Raw genomic sequence first — 24,762 nt, forward strand, 5'->3', positions numbered from 1 at the left:
AAAGGCATTTATTGTTATTATTATTATTATTATGTTGTTGTTGTTGTTATTATTATTTGATTTTAGCAGCAGGAAGCTGGTCCTAAAGTGTGCTAATAAATAAAAAATTGAAGCATGAATATTATAAGCAATCGTGGCAGAGTAACCAACAGATGAAGGACATCTCTGTCCGCAAAGTATAAACCATTCTGAGATTGTAGTACTTGCTGTGAAAAGAACTTTTCTATTAAGCACTTAAGTAGTGAATCGTTCTGAAAAATTACAAACAAGGTGGCTGAACATGGTAAGTTGTTGTCCCATTCTTTGGATAGAAAATGAAATAAAAAATACCTCCTCAAATTTATTTTCTTTGATTTTAAGATTAATGTAGTGAAAATTAGAAAAATCACTTAAACTTTAAAATGATAAAAAAAAACATGCTTAAGTTTGAAAATTTCTCATTTAACTGCGAAAGTACAAGCACAAAAAGGAATTAAATGAAAGAAATTCAAACTTAAGAGTGTTATTGTTGAGCACCAGTAGTGGAGTTACATATAGACCGATTGACAACTTGTTAAGATGACTTGCCTCAGAGAGCATAGCATAGCTGGTTGGGTAGGCAGACATGTAAAAGAATCGTTGCTAGTTCAATTCTCATAAGTGCTATTCTCCTAAACCGTAAAATGTGAGATTACGACACTCAAGTTGAAAGATATAACTATACCCCACCCAAGTTCCGATTTATGGCAATTGGGGGAAACCTTCGGGTCTTCTTTCTCGGTATGTTGTTAACCACCTGCTTATCGCATCTTGGGATTGAGGGGAAACCTTCGGGTCTTCTTTCTCGGTAGGTTGTTAACCACCTGCTCATCGAATATTTGGATGACTCAAAAATAGTATACAGTATCCATACCAGATTTAAATATACAATTGAAGTGTTTTTCTGCCAAAAAATTTTGGATCCGCTTGCTGAGGAGACCTCCCACCCATGATGCAAGAGGAGGTTCCAGTAGTATGAGTTTTCATTGGAACTAATTTTCCTAGGAAAAACGGGTTGAGTGCCTATTCTTTTCCTTTTTTTATTTTTTTTTACCATTTCAACTTTTGTCTTGGAATTAAAAAACCAGTGCCTTGAGAGAGACTTGTATTTTCCCATAATTCGTACTGTTCTTGCAAGAATCTTTTCCTTCACCTTTTGTAACTTTATTTCTCGAACAGGGTTCATTTTTTAGGGAATCCAAAAGCATGGACCCACCTTTGTTGTTTTCAGGCTGAGGGAAAAACTACGAGTCTAAATGAATCCAACAATCTGGAAAGCATCTCCAAATCTGAACTCTGGAAATATTCGTATGTTCCCATATGTGTCTAAATCGATCCGGGTCTGTAAACTTCATTTTCTTTGATCCAGATCCAATCTAATTACCTTTGGTGCGTCTCATAATATTCAGTTTTGGATCAAACTCTGTTTTTTCTTTTCTCACTTGCCAAAAAACTTGTTTTTTCTTGTCTTTCCAAAAGCAGTATTGGTATCAAATACTGATTCAATTCTACCTCATGGTCTTGGACATTAGATCCAAATCCTGCATGACCCGGTTCAAAATCCTATTGATTTGCACTACTAGTTGAAATAGGTCAGTGTCAGTGCTTGGACCGATCTGGATCAGATTTTCTTGCACGCGTTCAGTGATTCGAATTGGTCTATAAAATTGATCTCCAAACCCATCTTCAAATACAGCCTGACATTATGCATCGACTTGAATAGGTTAAACTCCGGCCTCTGTTTTCTTCTGAGGCAAAGGACAAGCTCGAAGCTGGTTTTGATGTGCACCCTGCTAGTTACATTGGCCCAGCTTGTGTTCACATGTGAAAAGATCAATCCAATAAATTCTAGTACAGATCCAGATCTGGATAAGTAATGCCCATGCCCAATATGTACTATTTGAGATATAGACCTCGCTAAAGAACCTCATTCCTTCAAGATAAAGGGCTGCTTTCAGTACATCAGCGTAAGCGCTTTCGTTATGCTTTAACTTGTATATTGGTGTTCCTTTTTGTAACACTGACGTCTCAAAAACTTGAAATGGAGACCTCGCCTCATCCATTTGCACCAACCTTCTCAGGAGATACAAACTCGTGATCTTATTCTAAATGTGGATGTAAGGTCTAAATTCTCTACTCTTGTTGAAACCAAAGTTGTTTTGTTTTGCTTATGGAGAATTCCTAGAACCCTTTTGGGTTCACTAGTATTTGCAGACAAACAATCCAAATTCATGATACAAACAGTGTTCTAGTTGTCTCCACTAAGGCGTACAAAAAAATCCAAATGGTCGAAACTTTGTTGTGGAGTCGTGGACTCTAATATTCATGAGGCAGAGCTGTCGAAGCTTTGTCTTCTCACTATAATAATTCCACTTTCCACTGGCGCTAAAGAAGTGTCAGTAAAGAAGGGGAAAATGTGCACAAAAGTTTGACTGTCGTGGCTTGCTGTGCAGAGAAAAACACAACTAGTTCATGCTACTAATAATTTAAAGGTAAAATGCTTCAGTACTTGAGGCGACATGCCAACACGTGGACATGGGTACCGCAACATACTTGGATATGCCTTAAAAAAAATATCATTATTTTTTACATTTTTTATATTAATTTTTTTCATACTAATTATCTAAAATGAATTTTTTCCTTTTTCCGCATTTTGCTCAACCACTTTTTATTGATTTACATATTTTGTTGTTGTGTTTTTACCCATTGTTAGGGGTGAACATGAGTCGAGTCGAGCCCGAGTTCAGTAGCTCAAACTTGGCTCAACTAATGAAACCTCGAGCTCGACTCGGCTTGAGCCGAGAATAGCTCGATGGAAGCAGCTAAAGCTTGACTCGGCAGTTACGTGCTGAGTTCGAGCTCGACTCGATTATGACTCGACAAACTCATTTGAATATAATTGATATTCATGGTTACATGTTGAGCTCGAGCTCGACAAACTTGTTTGAATAGAATTGATATTCATCGTTACGTGTTGAGCTGGAGCTCCACTCGATTAAGGCTCGAGCTCGACTCGGCAGTTAAGTGTTGAGCTCGAACTCAACTCGATTATTTGAACGAGCAGACTCATGAACTCGAGTTATACTCGTTAAGCAAATAACTCTGTTCGAACTCATTCACAAGCCGTTGCTCACCCCTACCCGCTCCTCTATACCCATACCCTAATCAGTGTGACTTAAGCCCACATCAATGAAGAGACACCTCAACTGGTGTGGAAAAAGCATCAGTTTTTGCTGTCATGTAGAACTCTTGCCCTTCCCAGCTCCTTCTAACTCGAAAGTCTTATGCCAAATTTTAGCTAACAAGTTGTACATATTCAATTCAAGCGGAAAGAATTGGGACTTCAAGTAGCCGATTAGTTCCAAATTCTTGAAACTTGGGCTATTCGTGTGGAGATCTAAGAATAGCCAGATGTTTTGTGCCCCTGGAAGAAAAGTTCAGTGCAACAAAGTTTTAAAAGTATGCGTCTTGTCTTCTGTCATTTGAATGCTTGGTTTATGTTTGGCAGCTTCTAGGGCGGGACAGAGTTGGTGATGTTTATTGTCTATGATCCCAATTTACTGATTTTGTTAACTCAATCTATTAAGTTTTTTGGGTACACAGAAGCTGTTCGAAGTAGGGCCGAAGTTTTCACCATTTCTTTTAGTGTTTAGGGCTCTTTTGGAGCATGGGTGGACCCGTAGTACACCCAATCAACTATAATGTCACACTAGCGCTGTATGTAGTTCAAATAAATAACACCCACAAAAATTGAACTGATGAAAAGGTCCTCACTGAACCGTCAACCTAACAAGCTATGTTACGCCCCTCATAGGATATATTAAGTTCTTGAACGTGGCAGAGCCTTTTATATTTTTGGTAAAGAAAATGTTGAGAAAAGATATTGTTTACTAGGATTGGTTTGACTAGCATAAACCCTTCAATAGGGTTTAGATAACATCTTCATAAACGGTGCTTTATGACAACCAAGTTTTGTGACATAATTTTTCTAAAGCAGTTTTTTTAAATTGGTTTGTATGTTTGGATGATCTCATCAAAGGTTCAACCACAAAGTTGGTAATCCAGAAAATAAATGGTAGCTCAATCCATGAATATGAAGTAAATGTGGGTGTTTTTTTTCTCCTAATCCGAGCCCTCTTGTCGCCATTTTATAAAGATGATCTCTAAGAACTGTTCTTCGACAATTAGTTCAAAGAAGCTTTTTAATAAGAAAGATGTGGAAGCTTTTAGTGAATATTGGATACTCTAAAGCGTCACATTCTTAGGTGCTCGACTCGTAAGAAATGATCTTGGTCATTGGTTTTTTAGTGAAAAAGTAAAGATTTGTGAATTAATACTGAAACGTAGGATGATTATATGCTACTGAAAAAAATAGATGCACAGAGTTTATGATAAAACCAACAATTTCATGACTCTCTCTCTCTCTCTCTCTCTCTCTCTATATATATATATATTGCTGAGGATAAAGAAGGAGTCAAATTGAAGCTCAATGTCAAGCATACTAGGGATCAAAATTTAAGTCTTCAGCTATATTCTATGTTCCTTTTTCTGACTAACTGCAAATTTCTCGATTCTAAACACCTACTTTCGCTTTGAAAATGATGGTGAGCCACTGGTGTTTATCAAAATCTGTGCCCATCAGACTGCAGGCTGATATGTAATTATTCGGAAACTATTCTTTATTCATTTGTAATTGAGGAAATCGGAAAGGGACCGACTCACCCTGTTCAATACGTCCAAAGCTGCCCGATTCTCGATATCGTTTGGCAGAATAATTCCACTTGGATTTCCCGTTTTCAAATATCTGGAAAAGTGGGGAGTCGCCAAATCGTGGATTTGGTATTATTGGGCAGCGACCAGATCCGCTTTTTAAGTGCAGAAATAAAGAAAACAAGATCTCACTTCCTTTTATTCAAAACACTCCTTTGATCGACACCACCAAATGCCTAAGTTAAGTTGCCATCACAACTACCAATTCCAAGTTGGATAGCTACATTGTTAAAAGGGTTCTTAATTTTCATCGCTGTCCAACAAAAACAAACTTTGCATGCAAAAAATACTTGTATTTGGCATACAGAATCAGAAATTTTTCATGTAAAAGTCAGAATTAAAGTTTCTAAATTTTGAGATGAGCCAAAATATTATTTTTTAAATTTTTATATAAAATAAGTAAATTTTTTTAAAATTTACATGCAAATTTTTAAAAAAAATGAGGTGGCGCCAATGCGAGCCCACTCTTCTTGGCTCCACCCTTGAAACTTGAATACACCTTAAAAACGATGTTTTGCTGTTTGGACCACCTAAAAACTGGGTTTTTGAAAACCCACATTTTCAAAAACCGTTTTTTCTTTCATATTTTGAGTAACCTGTTTGATTGTTATGACAAATATTTCAACAACCTTGATGGTAAATAATACTATGATGTAAAACTCATTTTTTGTCACCAAGCAAAAACAAAGCTTCAAAAAGTGAAAATCTCGTTTTTGATAGATCATTCAAACACATAAACCAGGTTTTCGAAACTCATTAAAAAAATTGGTTTTCACAAAACCAGGTTTTCAAAAACCCACTTTTTCAAGATATCATCTTAATGCAACAGAAAATTTCCATGAAATAGGTAGTACAGCACATCATCAGTTAAATTCTCTTGAGTGCTACTCTCTTGTACTATAAAATGGTGGGATAAGGCTCAGAGACATTAGTTTTCTTTTGTTCTTTTTAGCACTTATTTAAGATCTAATGACTTTCTTTCCTTTACAAAATTTAAATAACCCCAGCTTACGTATCAAAAAGTATAAAAAGTTCAAGTTGTCTATTTTTTAAGAAAATACGCAAAGGAAAAATAAAGAGAAAATAAATCATGTGCAGCCCACGGATTTGGGAACGGGAAGAGAAACGCCAGAGTTATAGTTTTGACGGCTGAATCATACCTCACTTAAGTCTCGACATGTTCCATTAGTTTTGTTTTGTTCTTCTTAGCACTTATTTAAGATCTAATGACTTTTTTTTCTGTTTTTAATTTTTAAAAATTTAAATAACCCTAGCTTACGTATCAAAAAGTATAAAAACTTCAAGTTATCTATTTTTTAAGAAAATAGGCTGAAGAACAATAAAGAGAAAATATAGATCATGTGCAGCCCACGGATTTGTGAATGGGAAGGGAAACGCCAGGGAACAAAGATTTTCTTATAATTTGTCATCTTAATTAAATAATTGAGCTCAAGTTTTCTTTTCGGATAACGGTGACCTTGAATAAGACAACGCTAGATTCCGTTGAAAACATAAATTACAATAATGGCCCCAGTCTCGAAAAGGAATATGACAAAAATGTTATTCTCTCCCAAACATGCTTCCAGATTCCCACGACAAAAGAAAAAGCATTAAATCCCGTAAAAAATAATTGCAATTAAAAAAAATGGGCATTTTGGTCACCCAAAGTTTTAAAATGAGCAGGCGATTTCGCGGCGACCCTTAGAAAGATCCACGAAACATATTTTATATCGTTGTCTGCCTAAAGTCATAAAAACCCTAGTGTGCCGTCAACGATGAGAGATGGACATTTCTTTCTCTAAGGGTATTTTTGTTTTTAAAAATATCTGACATTTTTAACTTTGTCCTTATATGCAGGGGCGCCTTTCTGTGCTTTTCCTTTTCCAGTTCAAGGGCATTTTAGTCTTTTGCTTCAGGATGCCATATGGGCCCTGTTCTGTATCTGATATAAATTCAAGCGCAAATCTGACCCACATATAAAGTGGGTTGGATAAGCCCATACAATGTTCTGTTCATGATATGAGTTATGTTGGATATAAATTTTAAAAATTTAGTTGGATATGGAGAAAGATAATCTAAGGTGGCTGAGACCTCAATCCAGCTCCTATATTCCGGAGATCTATGGCTGCTTGAAGACCTGGGTAACGAGAAGTCTATCAGCTATATTGTCATGCACCCAGGGGCAAAGGGAGAGGGGGCCGCTTAGGCCATGGCTTCACCCCAACTAATTGAAAAAAAAAATACATTGAAAAAATTAAAAAATTTTAGTTGTGCAATATATTTTTTAGGTTTGAGTTTAGTTTGGCCCTACTCGAATCCGAGGTTGGACTGTTCGGCTCGCCCCTGAAAAAAATCCTGGCTCTGCCTCTACATGCATCCACCTTTTGTAATATAAAGAACTAACAATGCCGTTTACTTGTGGATTTGAGAACTCGGACTTTTTACCCATAAGTATTTTATCTACGGTGCTCTTGAAAAAGATCTGTTCAAAAAAAAAAAAACCAAACACTCCAAGTTGAAGAAGGGCAAGAGTTAACTTGAGTTCCAGCTCTGTTTGCAGAATTTGGCAAGTATATGGCTCATCCTAGTGTGCCCGTAAAATAAATAAGATAAACCAGCTAATAAAATTTGGATTCCTTAAGTATCGAATACAAGCTCAACTCATTTACTAAGCCTTACTAATTTGTCTTTATTAAGAAATACAAAAATTTTATGATATGGAACCCCTTTATTTGAGTAGTAGTTCAAACTTCAATGGTCTTACTTGTCATGTTCTATTTTGAAAAGATTAGTCTATGAGAAATCATCAAAAGCTTATATAGGTTTGTTAAGTGGTTGGTTGGGTTGGTTTTTATCATTTTTCAAGTTGAAATCGAAATTACTAAAGGGCAGGTTGAAATACGAAACATTCATCAAACTCTTGTTACGTTGCATGATGGATCTATACATTCTTTTGGGATAAATTTATGAAAAAGTAACAATATGGATCACTGGCCATAACAAGCGATCCATATTCAGCATGAAATATACGCAATTTGAGACATATCAGTTTTTATTATTGTGGAGTGATCCTCACCGTCTAATTTTGATAATGATAAGTATATAGAATGAGCTAAGAGATGATCCGGGGATCTTGAAGTTCGAACCCAAAAATCACAAATCATATTGCTGGCTATTTTGAAAAGCTGTTTAAAGTCCATGCAAGTTTTTCCTTGATCGAACTTCCCACAAGCAATCAAGAAGGGCTAAGGCGAACGAGAAAGCAAGGGCTTGAGAAACCGGAAACCATAAGCCTTGACTGATGCAACACAAGGCCACCGACAGTAGAGATGATCCTTTTTTGCCATCTAAGCATCATTACACAAAACATGAAGCAGCATCATGAAGTTTTTAGGGATTGACAAAATTGCAAGTTGGAGTAAGCTCTGCAAAGTTAATAAATTTTCAGAAATATATAGATATAAACATGTATATTTTTGCCTAGATATAAACATGTATTTTGGCCTTATCAACTACAACCTTCATATTTGTGCCCCTCTCATCAAAATTTCCAACTCCACCACTATCAGCAAATGCAAACTGGGCAGATGCCTAAACTCTAGTGAGAAGTAGACAAGGCCAGCATTTCATATTTTGTAGGCAGAGAAACAATAGAACAAGCACTTGTGGCTGGTCTGCTATGCACCAAGCCTCATCCCTTTCATGAAACTTAGCTTTTGGGGTATAAATGGGTTGATTACAAAGCACAATAAATCTGGAAATTGGATCTCACAGCCAAAAGAAGAAAACCCCAAATCCGGAAGCAACAGTTTGCTCTCCCTCTCTCTCTCTCTATGTGTGTGTGTGTGTGTACTGCGTAAAGTTCTCCTTGCGGCAAACTTGTAAAGGAAACGTATGAATGCCGATTAAGTAACATAGAAACCTCCACTCTTGAGGTCCCAACTCTCAGTCTTCCACAAGAGACGCAAAATCTCGGTATTCGAGGCTTACAAATCTCGGAGTTCAAGATTTCCTTAACAGCAATAAATCGCGAAGTATATATCACACAAAATATTACAACATCTACAGGTAACCATGTGATTCTTTTTCAGAATTATGACCCCCATAGGCCCCTTCCCTCCATTCCCCACATATCCACCGGATACAAGCGTGAACCACGAGAAAAGATCCTGCGTAGGTGGGATGTCGCCAGCCAACAAGTGCTTCAACCAGCTTAGGGATTCAACTCAACATCTTTACGTTGAAGAATAACAACAGCTCCACACTCAGGATGGTAGAAACAATCTTTGGGTAAGACAAATTTTACCTGCTAACAGTAGCAGAGCAAGGAAAAAGTTTTCCAGCCCCAATGGCCACCATTTGGCTCCAACCCCTGCTTGCTAATAAGTACTTAGTCCACTTGCTAGGAGATTGCACGTATAATCTTCAACTTGAAGGAAGTCAAGAGCTCCACAGTCCCCGTGTATGTCTCCCCTGACAAAATTCAGTGTGTGTCTACCTAGTCAGACTCACACACACACACACACACAGAGAGAGAGAGAGAGAGAGAGAGAGAGAGAGAATTCAACGATGTTATCTAGCATCTCATTACATTTTAATACAACTATATACCTTGGACGGGGTGCAATTCAATTGAAGATATTAAAGTGGATCGGCTGCACTTATACATGTTAACATCACTGCAAAAGCAACATATGAAAAGAAACACAGAATATGTCTTCAAATGGTCTGGGCACTTGTGCCTGACTGAGAGCTAGAACTATACCCAACTAATTATTTGGAATCTTGGAAACCTACCTGGTCAAAACTTTTCTGTCTAAACCTATATATATGCTTAAACAAAATGATGCATACACTGCATCAGGGACTATGGAGAGTATTCATCATTTCAGTGTGTATATCTCAATTTCAAACATACACAGACATGTATAAATATGAATTAAGCCAACAAATAATAACTGATGGTTGGCTCATCTCATTCCAAATATCCCAAATGTGCCAAAAAACTGTTTGGCTTGTCTGCAAACCATGGTTAAAGAATGAAGATCCATGAATTTATGAATTGTCTACGGATGAAAATGGATCAGATTCCGGTTAGATATCTAAAACCTGAGTGGTTAGGAATAGACAGGGAAAGCCACTACTGGATCAGACTAAATTATTTTATGACTGGATTTGGATATGTCAGAAGTGAATATCACTTGCAGAGTTCCTATAAAAATCTTAACTATTTGTTAGATTCAGTTCTCTTTACCAAACCTGACTAGTTGAGTTGAATTTACAGCAGTTATAGGATAGTTATAAATTTATTGATATCTCTAAACGGTCGTAAGTAAAAGGTTTTTGGGAATTTCAATCCCATGGAGGTTGGAAGTGGGGGGAAGGGGAGAGGGAGAGAGAGAGAGAGAGAGAGAGAGAATACCAGTAGAAACAAACGTACATAAGGATTTAAAGGTGTACCAAACACCTAACCTGAAACCAAACAGGGTGAACTTTTTGACGAAAATTGTCACCCTTTTCTTGTTGGAAAGACAAAAAAAAGGGAGAAAAAGTTTGCCCTACCCTTTTCTTGAGAAAGTTATCCTGCTGTACACAGGAATAAATTTTGCTCAAACAATTTCATGCCATCAAACATGCCCTATATATTGTTTTTTTATTATCCTACTAGAAGAGAGCTTGAATTTCAACTTTTCCCAAGTATTTGATGGTTTTGACCAGGGGCACTCATCCATGATAAACATTCAAGCAAGTCCCACAAGAACGTAAGACTGAAACACCTACATTTTTCGTCGAAAATAAATTTAGCTAATTTGAAACCTGGCGGCTAAGAAAATCTCCAGCAGGATATCATGCCAGTGCTGTGTGCTACTTGAAATGGCAGATCTGAAATAGTTATGTTTTCCAACATGAAGTGCAAGGACCTTCATGAGGAAAGCAATGATCTGCAGGATAAACACACCAGGTATATGAACAAGATAAAAGCATTGAATTTCATTTAAAGCTAAAGAGCACCAAAGGTAGTTTCACTGTTCACACCTGAAAAAGCTTCTTCATGACACCTTTGATGCTAATATCTCATTCAGCCTTGCAGACTTTTGATCCTTGTGGAGCAAACGTGATGGAAGCACAGAAGAAAGAACAAATGCAAATGCAATACAAAGGATTGCTAAAATTCCAACCCACCAAGCCTTGTATGGAATCCCAAGTAAAAGTTCATCACATACTGCATTTGAGAACAAAATGAAACTAGTAAGTAAAAAAAAAGAAAAAAGAAGAAGAACTTATTTGGAATTACCCAGATCCACCATTTGTTTCGTCTTTCAAGACAAAAAGGTAACTTGAAGAAGATGAACTCTTTGTATGTATTGAATTTGTTGATCAATATTTATTAATTGCAAACTCATATAATGCTTTTATTGGGATAATAAATATAGATCAACAGTCTGCATTAAGTCGCCAACATGAGAAGTATGAGCTTAAGACCTTCGAGTTGAAGAAGGTCAACAATTCAATTCCTGAGTGTATCTCTTGGCATAATCTGGTAGGGTCAGCCTATTCCCCTTTGCCAATTGGAAAAAAGGGTCTTCACAAATTTAGGAGGTCAAGCGAGTGGGCAGCCAAATGACAAAAGCCAAAGATCGAGCCATCAGTTGCAGTGACTGAGACAGTAACAATATACCTTTAGCACCCATTTGTGTTGTACCATACCTAGGAAATAATTCAGTACCTAAGGTAGGGTAGCTGATTAATCGTGTATAAAATGAACGAGAAAATTCCTTACCAATGTTAAACATGACAAATTTTCTCTCCTTTAAATGTGGCTTTGCAACAACACCTTCCGGCTGAACATACACTAAAGCACCCTCACTTGTGTCTTCATTGTTCTCCTAACAACGACAGCAATCATAATAGTTAGTATGTGTAAGACATCATTTATTTTCCTAATTACACTCATAAATGATTGAAAAACAATTAAAAACCAACCAAACTGTGACCTCCAGATCTGAAAATCAGCTTCCCAGTGTTAAGCAATCTTCTGAGACTAAAAGCACGTTCTTGTTCAAAGTCCCCCCTCTTCAACTCAATGGAAAAACTTGCTGGAATCTAATGAGTCATGGGACCTATATTATCTTAAATGGGCATCATGGTGAACATCAAGAATCAGTAAGGGATACTGAAATACCTACAGAAGCAGGGTAAGATATCTTCACTTCATACCAATGTAGAGGTTTCAAACCAATTAACTTGTAATAGCGGCTACCCATTTGTAGAGGTAAAGTTTCATTATGCAATTCTAGTCCAACACACAGTTCCTTCATATCAGATCTGCGAAACAAATAACAAAGTAAAACTTCACAGACGAGAAACATGTACAACTCTATAAAGATGGGTAACTCAGAAACATTATAAACTTAAAACTAAGAAGCTTCCAGGTTAAGAAAACTAACGTAGTTCCAAGCTCAGAAGATACACTGCAAATAAAACACAGATGAAGGCAAAGCAGAATACTCAGAGCTGCCATATAACTGGTTGGGAGGAAAATAGCAGATAGGTAGGAAAATTGCATCGTAGAACTGGCCTGCCAGGCTGCCATGAAAAAAGCGAAAAATGATCAGTTATTCCAAACAAAAAGGTAGAACTCAACCACCAAAATGACACATCATTGAAAAATTTATGCTTTCATCAAATCATGTAACATGTTTAGCATGTCTCAGACTCATATATATTTCATACAAACAGATGTAAACACATGCACTAAAAGATCAACACAAAATCAATGTTGTTAAATGCAATGAGGCGATGCAAGGATAACACCTTATCAAGCGAGGTGCAACCCTCAGGTGGTTGAATCGTAAGCTTCAGGATCAAAATGTTAAAAATATAATATGCATAAAAGAATGAAAATTATGAAAGAAAAAATATCGTCTTGACATAGTATAACTGCTTAATCAAAACAAATAAACAAACTTCTCCATTGTTTGAGAACGTTAACATCAACAAATGCAAAACTGGAAAAAACATCAGCAAGGGGCCGCGGTAGCCGGTAGATATGGGCAACATGCCAACATAGGCTTGTTAAGATTCTCACCTAATCTCATTCAAAGGCTTGCTGATCTTATGACAAAAAGTTCATAATATTCCATCAAGCTTCTACAGATAATCAGATTATTCTGTCATAGAAATTAGAATATGCACTTGTGAATTCAAATTCATTACATTTCATCATCATCTAGGAAGCTCAGGATCTACAGAAATCAAAATGCAAAAATACATTTGACAACCAGAACGAATATACCACCACCATTAATTATTAAGGTAAGGCGGCGGGGCTACTAGCATATAAAAACCATTTAACAGTTGATAACATAAAAAAAAGGCAATATCAAGAAAATAATTGCACTAAAACGAAGATGGCCAGAATTGGCATCCCATCCATGCATGTTAGCAGGAGCTCCGATGACAATCTAGTAACTTCAGCACGAACTCACCACATTTAATGATCCTAATATGGAACGAATTCCCCCCATGCCAACCGGAATGAGCTCAGAAAACATCTGGCTCACCCTCAATTCCAATTCCAAACAAGAAACTATCAATGAAGAAAATTCACACCAACCAATCCCAACATAAAAATTACAAACATTTTTATATCAAGCCAAAAGAATCTCCAATAAATTTTAAACAGAGATGACAAATCTCAACGGAATAAAACAAACAAAAATGACGGAGATCGCAAAATCCCAATCAGAAAAGAGACTTAACGCAGATCTTTGTCGGCGCCTTGAATTCTAGCAGTTGATGATGATTCCTTGTGAGGCAATGCACAGCTGCCGAATCTACCCCTGTGAGGCAATGCACAGCTGCCGAATCTACCCCTCCGTCAGCTGCACCTACTTCTTCGTGCGACCCTCAATAGAGAAAGAGAGAGGGAGAGAGAGGCGCAGGCTGCCAGCCGGGAGCTCACAAACGATAATTAAAGAGAACGAAAACCAGAAAAAAGAGAGTGAGAGAAAGGCAAGGTATGCCAGCCGATGGCCCTCAATCGAGACAGATAAGAGATGCCAAGGCAGCGGTGCTCCGAACGAGACTTCACAGGTGAACGAATGGAGAACGGCGTGGTGAATGAATGGTGACCGGCAACTTCTACCTTCGACAGTGAGAAGCGAGCGACTGAAAATTGAGGAAAGGGGACGGGAACGAGGGTTCCGCAGGGTGGTGGTTTTCGCTTGTCTAAATTTTAATTATAAAATTAATACTTTCGCAAGTCACATGAAGCGACTATTTTTATTGGATAAAAAGGCAAAACAACAAAATGTTGTACATATATTCTGCTTACGAAACATATGTCGACTTATAAAAACAACAATAGTTGGCTTCATGACAAGTCGAGCCCGAGTTAATAGAAGAAGAAGAGAAAGATATGGCAATCTATATAAGAGATCGCTTAACTTAAAAGTGATAGGTCTGCAGCTTTTATTGCAAATAAACCATCCGAACAGGTGAGAGTAAAATCAAGAATAGTCATCGATTATAAAAAGTTGAATGATAATACCCGAGATGATGGGTATAATATTCCAAACAAAGACTCCTTGATCCAGCGAATCCAGGATAAAAAATACTTTTCAAAATTTGATTGCAAAAGTGGTTTATGTAAGGTTGGACAACAAGTCGAGCTAATTCGGGCTGGACTCGAACTCGCTCGAGTAAACTCGACTCGAGCTCGACTTGTTCTTTATACGAGTCGAGCTTGAGCTTAAACATAAACTCGAGTATGTTAACGAGCCGAGTTTGAGTTGGTCAAACTCGACTCAACTAAACTCGACTCGGCTCAACTTTAATCTGACTTTGTTTTGAGTTTTGAGTTTTCCCTCTTTCTTCCCTCTCGTCACCCGCGCAAGCCGACTTTAATGTCGACTTTTTGTTTTGCCTTTTTAATTTTCCCTCTTTTTTCCCTCTCTTCATCCTTTTTTCTTTTCTTTACCCACCCAGCCACGCTCCCTTTTACGCTCATTATTACACCTACTTTCATCATTACGCTTTCCCATCAATCAATCAATCTCTTCATTTTCCCTCCCGTTTTTCTCTTTCCTCACCCACGGCCGTCGTTCATTTTTCCTCCCGAATTCAGTTTTTCGAGTTGAGTTCAAGTTGAAGTTATGAAGCTCGTGTCGAGCTCGAGTTGACTAAACATGAGTCGACCCGAGCTTGAGCTCGACTCAGCTCGTGTGCAGCCCCGGGTTTCTGGCAAGTCAAAATGGAAGAAAGTTTTACACCATGAAGTGCTTTTACATGTCCCTAAGGACTTGCCATTAAGATTAAAACTGATGGTTTTAATGTTGGAGAAGCTTTCTCTGCCTACTCTGGCTTAGGAGCAACTGATAAAGAGTATCCAAAATTATTTAATCTAATAATTGGGATACTATGCCATGTTATTAAGAGACAAGAGGATCTTGAGACAAAATACAATAGGATTCTAGAAGAACTAGAAAAACCTACGTCTAGTCCAGAACTAGAAGATCTTATTAAAAGATTTGATAAGATTAAGATATATTCCAGTTCACCTAGAAAAACAACACTAAGTAATAAATATTTAGTAATGAAAAGATGACCTACATAAGAAAAACCTGTAGCAAATAAAATAACCCTTGATAAAGGAAAAACTAAGATAAATGGAAATTTATCAACAAGCAAATCGTGATAAAATTCTCTATCCTAAAGAATTGGGATTAAAACTAGAATCGATCCTTCAAGTTTTGGAACTTGAAGAATCTTTAAAAAATCTTAGATAGATCCAAAAAGACCAAGAAATCTATACTGACGAAGACAATAATATCAGGATAAGATCTAAAATCATGTCAGATATAGAGGAATTAGTCACTATAGATAAAGAATCTATAGCAGAAGATTTCCAAACTGGGTTAAATATTAAAAATTATATGGATTTAATCATGGAAGGAACAAATGAGACTCAAGTGGTTCAAGGGGAACCATCAACTGGCTATCATTCCAGAATACCCTATTCAAGTATGGGAGAAGGGGTAGAAAAATTTAAACCTAAAGGAAAGAGATTTCCTTTGGAAATTACTTATTATAAAAAATTTACTGATCAAGGAAGAGTCCTTAATCTTGCGGCCCATGATCCATAGCTTTGGCCTCAGGTTATTGACCAATGGGGTGCAATCTTAATAAAATATTACCTCAAAGCAAATCTAGGCCATACAAATTCTAGGGAAATGATCACATATTTGAAAACATATTTAAGTGAATCTACTAAAGCGACGTGGGAAGCCTATAAACGTAACCATCTCGCAGAATATGAAAAGGATTTATCATTAGGAATTAATCCTTATAATTTTGTGTTCAAAATCCAAGTTATTCTGACAAGATCTAGCCCCAACATGGGAACTATAGAACTTCAATATGAAGCCCTTAACATATTAGAATAGCTAAACTTAACAAGTTTGAGTCATATTAAGCAAGTTCTAAAAGATTACTATTATTACACTTTCATATCTGGAAATGCATATGATAGTTATATAGGAGACAAGTTTTTTAGGAAATTACCTGGAGCATTGGGAAAGGAAATACTGGACAACTGGCCCATTGATCTCCGAGATATGAATGCACCTGCCTTTACGAATAATATGGCATTCAGGATAGGATATATTTGTAGATTTTTAGAAAAGAAATGTACAAAGATAAAAATCCAAAAGCAGCTAAAATGAGACTATTCCTTTTACAAAAACATTTACACAACTTAGAATTATGGATATAATCTTGATAAAAGAAAGCCTACTAAAAGAAAGGGTAAAAAGATTGCTACAAAATCTAAACACCCAAAAATTTAGTAAGAAATACTTTTTGAGGAAATAAAAAAGTAAAGCACCATACTTAAATAAAGACAAACATGTCTGAAAGTACAACAAGAAACAAAATTATAAATAAATTAAATTGCATCATATGCAAAAATAATGATCATTTAGGCAGTCACTGTCCAAAATTAATGAACACATATTCTAAAGAAGCGGTACTACTAAATACCACTAATCAAGAACTCATTAATGTAGATGAATACATTCGTGACTCAGAATCCATTTACTTAATTGTCTTAGTAGAAGACTATGATTTTACTAAGGATGTGATTTCTGATGAAGAAGATTACCCTCTAGTTAAAAGCTTTCTACCGACCGATACTGATATAACCTATCAGATTGACACACTTGATGAATTTGAGGAATTAGCAAATTCTACATATGAGTAAGGACTCCAAAGCATGTGAACATAATTGGAATTATGGAGATGGCAATCTAAACAGACATTGTTTTGTTTGTTGCCGCTACCCTAGTATTGAACACAGGTGGAAATGCACTCTGTGTTACAACGAAATTTGTAGATTATGTCTAACTGAACTAAAACCAGATCTAGTTTTGTTTGTTGCAGAAGACAACAAACTTAAGTACAAATTCGAAGAATCTAATCTTCAAAAAAGAATTAGAAGGCTTGAAAATTTTGGAGAAAGTATTGAGGAATTTAAAGCATATTAAAAAACAGCTTCTTGAACTTCAAGAATAGACTAACCGTCTCCAAAAAACTATGGAGAAAGGAAAGGAACCTTTAATTACCAAATATGGTAATAAAATAAAACTTGAAAAACCACCAAATTTTATAAGTTTTATTCACCATAAGGATTGTAATGACCCTCATTTTTACCAACTATTATTGAAGTTCAAGCACTCATAGATACAAGATGTACAATAACAATCATGAGTCTTTAGTTGATCCAAAGTACACCAAGACTTTGAATAAACCCATAATATCTAATACTATGTTCGGCCATAATTTGGGAGATACAATATTTATTCCAAAAGATTGAGTGAAACTCCAACTTATCATTGAAAACAGAGACTTACTAACCAATTTTGTTGCTCAAAAATTTATATTAGCAACCTTCATTGTAAACATATACATTTCTTTATAGGCTTAAGTTTCCTTATCGGTGTTAGTCATGGAATGTTGCTCACTAAAAAACAATTACATATATTCCACGAACCTTCTACCTGGTTTGATGAGATCCTTTGCAAACATGAAAATTTTTACAACTACAAATAGTGTCCAAAATGGAAAGTGCGAGAGAAGTGTGGTGGGACCTTCAAAAAATCCACTACCTCCACCTCCACTAGAAGACCAATGCACTTGTCCTATTAAAGGACAACGCAAAAAGCAAGCCATGATGTGTCAAACCATTATGGATAGAGAATATATCTCTACATTTCTAGAACATGAAGTCAAATACCACCTAATCCCGAATTATCAAGGATTAGTTGATATTGATCTTGATGGATTTGGAACATTTGAGTATGTTCTAGATACAAAAGAATCCTAAACTGCTTCGAACAAGTTGGAATCAATTCAAGATATCAGGAAATAGACGACCTAATTTCTAGATTATCAAAGCTTGAAATTATAGGAGTTAATCCCGAAAAATATTAGGAGAAAAGTCAGTAACATGTAAGCTTGATATAAGATCCTTCTTCTTTGGCAAAATTACAGGCATTCTAAAGGATAACTGATATGGGAGACTATATATGTTCTCTGCCAAGTTCTACTGCAACCTCATGAAGCATAAAAAACAAACTTGTTAGGTCTGTGGCAGAGAAAAAGTTGCAGAAGCCAACTCCGAGAATGAAAACGTAAAAACTTTTTGAATCGAAAAAATGGTGCCAGACTCAGGCATCATGTCAAGCCGTGGCAGTATTACCACCAAAAGAGGACGCCACTCAAAGATATCTTCAGATTCGTCAGAAGAAAGCACGTCCTCATGAAAACTACGTGGACGGCAGCCAGAAAAAAAAGAAATTATTTTTTCTAGAAAGAGAACAATAATGGAAGCTTTGTCAGTACAAAAAAACAAAGACCACTGACCACACTCAAGAAAGCAAAATTTCGAGTGCAATCATGGAGCCTTATTATTGCAAAAGGCAATGACCAATAGATAATAACAAGGGATATAGTATTGGGTTCCAACTATAAAGATATTCATTGTAAGTGCATTAGGTATGATGCACAAAGACAAAACATCCTAATGTAATAGTTAGGTGATAAGGTAGTGAGGGTCCACTTGTAACCCTCAATCATGTACATAGTATATCTCCTCCGCCTATAAATAAGAGGAGAAGGCAGCCAAAAGGAATTGTCGACAAAGTAAGCAATCAAGAAAGAAAGAGATCGTCCTTTCGGACTTATGTATTTCTAGCCATGTCTGGCTAAAGAGTTGTAACCTCCTTCTGTCTGAAGGAAGGATGTTAAAGTTCAATAAGATGTGAAATCTTTGCGAACAGATATTTATTTGTAAGTCTATCTTTTTCCTTTTCGGTTTACTCTTTTGCTTTCTATTATTACATTCTAAAGGCCTTATTATTGCATAGAGAATTCTAGGCATTTGCTGGCAGCTCTTTATAGGGATAATAAAATATTGTTTATTTCGATGCTTTAGTCTAGGGTTTTTTATTTGGTAATGCTGAAATGAAGTGTTATAAGGTAAGTACCGCTAAAGCGAAAAAATGCCTGTAGGGAAAAAAAATGCTAAACACAGTTAGTAGAAGTAAGCCTAGCCAAACATCTAAACCCCATGCAAGGAGTAACAGTATTGTGTCCTAAAAGCTAAATCCAAAGACACGTCTTAAGATAAAAGGATAAAATAAAAGATTGTAAGAAAGAAAACAGAGGAGGGAGGTTGAGCCTTACAGATGAAACTGTTCAAAGGATCAAACATCTTTAAAAAACTTTAAAGTTCAAACCCTTTGGAGACAGAAGAAGGTAATCATCCAACTCATACCATGAGTGAAACCAGAACCTTACCATTCTATGGTAGATCTAGAACCCTAGGGGAAGGTCCTTCTTCATGAAACCAGTCCTGCCTGACCTTTTTAGGCAAAACAATCAGAAGACCAAGAGATCGTACTTCTTCTAATTATCTTCATAACAAGAAATTAGAGGAAATTACTGAAATTTCAGCAAAAACAGTAAGAAAGGGGAGTTAAGCAAATTCTAAACCCTGAAATTTTGTATAGGCATTTATAATGGAGGTCTCTACAAGGAAGATACACATACAAGAGAGAGGTAGTTATGTCTGTTCTGAGCAATCAAACAAAAACCATTAACCTATTGAGCCTAGAAGGAGCTCGTAGATTAAAAAAAAGGGGATACAACCTAATTCATATAGGTTTAATCGCCAAAAAAATTCAAACCTCTTCATAGGAAAGAGACTGGTACTAAGTGTTTTGTCATGATTCTTGACAAACGCTTCTACAAAGCTGCTAAAGCAAATTTGGGAGCAATGGAAATCGATCTCAACCAAGGAGCTGAGATTATATATTTAGTACCCAATACCTACATGAGTATTAGGGACTTCCAAAAATACCTTTGTTTAGGGTTCGAGGCACGGTGATATGAAGATATGACAAAAGAAGATAACCTTCTAATATCTGTTGCCATAGTAAGAAGATTAAGTAACAATGATCAAGTTAAATATAACTTGAATATTGATGGTATTGTAGTTGCGGTAGTATCACAAGACATTAAATTTGTCAAACTTAAATCCTACAATTCAGAAGAACTTGCAGGACTAGAATGAGAAATAGGAAGAGTTATAGAGGATGAGAAATCCACTAGTCTTCTCATGAGAGCTCTTCACTATGAGAATAGTGAAGGACAATAATTTATTAGGTTCACGTCTTATGAACTTAGATATCAACCTCTTGAAGAAGATGAACAGTCCCTTCAAGAAGAAAGTAGATCACGAAGATATGAAAACCTTATTGCTAGGAGATCAACTTTGTTTTAATCATGGTGTCTAACAAAAAATGGAATGCACCAATAGCACAAAGTCTTGTCATGGAATTTGTGACCTGTCCCCTCGTTTTTGGTAACAGAGCAAGGTTAGATCTCTATACTTTAATTCTTGGTTTAATTACTTTAACCATCATTTAAGTATTTGAATAAAATGGAAAACCTTTTTGAGAAAATATACTTCTTTTTCAATAAAAAAAGCATAACTATTAAAGGATCCAATGACTTGATCCAACTGTTTCTCTACCGACTAGGCTGATAGATAGAGCAGTAGGTTATTGTCACACCCCAACCTTTTGACCCTCAAATAATTTTTTTTTCTTAAACATAAAGCATTGAGGTATGACGACACAACAATTCAAAAAGGAGAGAGCTATGTCATTCAAAACAATAGGGCAAACTTTCATTTATATAACAATTTCAGTTCATACAAAATCATATCTGTGTATGACAAAAAAGCCTCAAACCATATAATTGATGCCTAACAAAAACAAGACATCAATAAAATCAAAATAAGACGTGCTGACACTACAAAAGACCCAAAGCCTCTCCAGTAGGATGTGAGTGAAGCCATCTGATCGACCTGCTGCCTCAGGTCTACCAAAACTTGAAAAAGGGAACAACTGAAGGCTTATCCTTCGCAGTATGACAACAAGTCAGGAAAATCCCTAACCCTCTTAGATAGGGCTCAAATATGAGATAATCATAATCATAAAAACAAGTTATCATCATGTCGTGACAGTTATGACCTTGAAAGCAGTCATAATACAATTGTTCCTGCAAGAAGTAAAACACTTGTTAATACTGGTTTAGCCACAGCTGTTCCCAAAGGAACTTATGGCCAACTTTCTTCCAGAAGCGGTTTGACACTTAATTACTCAATCCTAGTAGGAGCTGGAGCAATTGATGAAGACTACAGAGGTGAAGTAAAAATTCTCCTCTTTAACCATTCTGATAAAGATTTCATCAAGAAAAGGGACATGATTGCCCAACTAATCCTACATAAAATAACTACTCCTAGAATTAAAGTAGTAGAAAAATGTAATGCCACAATTCGACAAACAAAAGGATTTGGTTTATTCGAGATTTGATTTATACAGATTATATCCAAAATCTAGACCATACAAAATATATTTGTATGATTTAGAAAATTGGTAAAAGATACCAAGATCTAGTAACCTCATCCCAGGTCAAATAATGAAAAGATTTGATTATTTGGACCTTACTTTACCACATAATTTCCATATGATAAATAATCGAATTAATATTTCTCATAAATGTTATTTCAAAAATACTTTTATTCATGAGTTTCATAGTAATGAACCTCTTTTAAATATGATAATTGATATGATAATTTCTTTTAGCAAAAACCTAAAAGAAAAAGATAAATCAGGCACAATGATATTTGATACTATAGCCAGTTCGTTATGAAATAAGAACAGACTATTAAAAGATTTGTCTAAAAATATGGACTATCAAAAGTCCCAAATTAATGATTTAATAAAATCATTAAATAAATTTCCTAGATGCCAAACTCTTAATCTTTGGGAAAGATTAGAGTATGTTGAAAACAATTTAAATCACAGGTTTAATGAACTAAACATTAAGTCCAGAACTAGAAGATCTTACTAAAAGATTTGATAAGATTAAGATAGATTCCAGTTTACTCCTAGTGAAGCGCTTGTCAAGAATCATGACAAAACACTTAGTACCAGTCTCTTTCCTATGAAGAGGTCTGATTTTTATAGTGATTAAACCCATATGAATTAGGTTGTATCCCCTTTCTTTTAATCTACGAGCTCCTTCTAGACTCAATAGGTTAATGGTTTCTGTTTGATTGCTCAGAACAGAGATAACTACCTCTCTATAGGTGTATCTTCCTTGTAGAGGCCTCCATTCTGAATGCCTATACAAAATTTCAAGGTTTAGAATTTGCCTAACTCTCCTTTCTTACTGATTTTCTGGAATTTAACCAATTTCTTCTAATTGCATGTTATGAAGATAATTAAAAGAAACACGATTTCTTCGGCTTCTGATTGTTTCACTTAAAAAGGTCAGGTGTGACTGGTTTCCTGAAGAATGACTTTCCCTCAGGGTTCTAAATCTACCATAAAATGGTATGGTCCTGGTTTCACTCATGGTATGAGTTGGACGATTACCTTCTTATGTCTCTAAAGGGTTTGGACCTTAAAGTTTTTTAAAGATGTTTGATCATTTGAACAATTTCATCTGTAAGGTTCAACCTCCCTCCTAACTGCATTGCTTGGGGTTTAGATGTTTGGCTGGGCTTACTCCTACTAACTGCATTTAGCGGATGTTTTCCCTAGCAGCATTTTTTTTCCTTGGTGGTACTTACCTTATAGCACTTTGCCTCAACATTACCAAATAAAGAACCCTAGACTAAAGCATCGAAATAATCAATATTTTGTTATCCTTGCAAAAGAGCTGTCAGCAAATGCCTAGAATTCTCCATGCAAGAATAAGGCCTTTAGAATGTAATAATAGAAAGCAAAAGAGTAAATAGAAAAGGGAAAGGAAGGACTTACAAATAAAGATATGTTCGCAAAGATTTCACATCTTATTGAACTTTAAAATCCTTCCCTCAGACATAAGGAGGTTACAACTCTTTAGCTAGACATGGCTAGAAATACATAAGTCTGAAAGGACGATCTCTTTCTCTCTTGATTGCTTACTTCGTCGATAACCGCTTCTGTCTGCCTTCTCCTCTTATTTATAGGTGGAGGAGATATACTATGTACATGATTGAGGGTTACAGGTGGACCCTCACCACCTTATCACCTAACTATTACATTAGGATGTTTTGTCTTTGTGCATCATATCTAACGCACTTTCATTGGATATCTTTATAGTGGGACTCTCCACTATATCCCTTATTTTTATCTCTTGGTCCTTGTCTTTTGCAATGATAAGGCTCTATGATTGCACTCAAAATCTTTGCTTTCTTGAGTGTGGTTGGTGGTCTTCGTCTTTTTGTGCTGACAAAGCTTCCATTATTGTTCACTTTCTAGAAAAAATAATTTCTTCTTTTTCTAGCTGCCGCCACGTAGTTTTCATGAGGACGTGCTTTCTTCTTACGAATGTGAAGATATCTTTGAGTGGCGTCCTTTTTTGAAGGTAATACCGCCATGTCTTGACATGATGTCTGAGTCTGGTGCCATTTTTCTGATTCCAAAAGTTTTTACCTATTCATTCTTGGAGTTGGCTTATGCAACTTTTTTTCTGCCATAGACATAACAAGTCATGTTTCCATGCTTCATGAGGTTGCAGTAGAACTTGGCAGTTTCTTGAGAACATGTATGGTCTCTCATATCAATTCTCTTTTGAAATGCTTGTAATTTTGCCAAAGAAGAATGATCTTTTCTTTTAGCAATACTAATCAAGGCACAACGGCTACTAGAAGCATGATGCCACCAAATATTTTCCATATAGGCTTTTGCAGCCTTAACAACAACCTCAAGGCCTACTGCTCTCATGTAATAAATTTTAGCTAAATTAGATCCTTATTATAGGGGTAAGCGTTTTTCTCTTGAGTTGTATCAAAGTTAAGCTCGTAACTTTTTCCTACAATCCCAATGTGGATCAGGTGTAGGCTAGTTTTTTCTTTAAAAGGGTTTTTCCTTTTAATAATTTTAGGTGCAGCTGAAAAGAACTTTAAAAAGATAACAATTTCTTTAGAAACTGTCAGATTATTGATAGAAAATTCTTTTACCGCCTTCATAATTTCAAAAGGTAATAGCCTTATTTTTTCGAAAGAATGAGATAAGTAAATATTACTGATTGATACAAAATTAAACTATTTTGCAATAAACTTAGGTGGAGTACCTTGAAGACAAATGATTTTAGGATAAATCTATAGAAAATTTGTTAAATAATTTCCTTGTTAGTCTTTCACATGGAGTTTATATGATTCAAAAAGATTTTGTCCATACAAATCCACTATTTCAGGATTTTTTAGAATATTTTTCATTACAACTCCTGCGGGGTTTTGAATCTTTGCAGTTTGAAGTTTTGAAACTAAGTCAGCTGCCGTAAAAATCGAGCACCGACCTTCAACAACCATTGGAGTAAACACTGATTTTTATCATTCCCAGTTTCCTAAGTTAG

General features: G+C 36.0%; 1 protein-coding gene across 8 annotated transcripts; it reads right to left on the minus strand.

The window, feature by feature from the left end:
- Positions 1 to 8,774: 8,774 nt before the first annotated feature.
- LOC116252637 (uncharacterized) lies at positions 8,775 to 23,323 on the minus strand. Of its 8 annotated transcripts, XR_004172256.2 has the most exons (9): positions 23,184 to 23,323; positions 16,354 to 16,416; positions 12,237 to 12,375; positions 11,976 to 12,114; positions 11,773 to 11,892; positions 11,570 to 11,675; positions 10,825 to 11,011; positions 10,606 to 10,730; positions 8,775 to 9,261 (listed from the first exon to the last, which is right to left on the minus strand). XR_004172256.2 is itself a non-coding variant. In XM_031627037.2 (8 exons), the coding sequence occupies exons 2-7, from the start codon at positions 16,391 to 16,393 to the stop codon at positions 10,839 to 10,841; spliced, it is 717 nt and encodes a 238-aa protein (XP_031482897.1). In that variant the 5' UTR covers positions 16,394 to 16,416; positions 23,184 to 23,323; the 3' UTR covers positions 8,775 to 9,261; positions 10,825 to 10,838. The 8 variants fall into 8 exon arrangements, 7 of the variants coding, with proteins under 7 accessions (XP_031482897.1, XP_031482896.1, XP_031482901.1 ...); XM_031627037.2 differs by lacking the exon at positions 10,606 to 10,730; XM_031627036.2 differs by having other exon boundaries at positions 8,775 to 10,730.
- Between the last annotated feature and the right edge of the window lie 1,439 nt (positions 23,324 to 24,762).

Source organism: Nymphaea colorata, chromosome 4, assembly GCF_008831285.2.
Source record: "Nymphaea colorata isolate Beijing-Zhang1983 chromosome 4, ASM883128v2, whole genome shotgun sequence".
Classification (NCBI taxonomy): domain Eukaryota; kingdom Viridiplantae; phylum Streptophyta; class Magnoliopsida; order Nymphaeales; family Nymphaeaceae; genus Nymphaea; species Nymphaea colorata.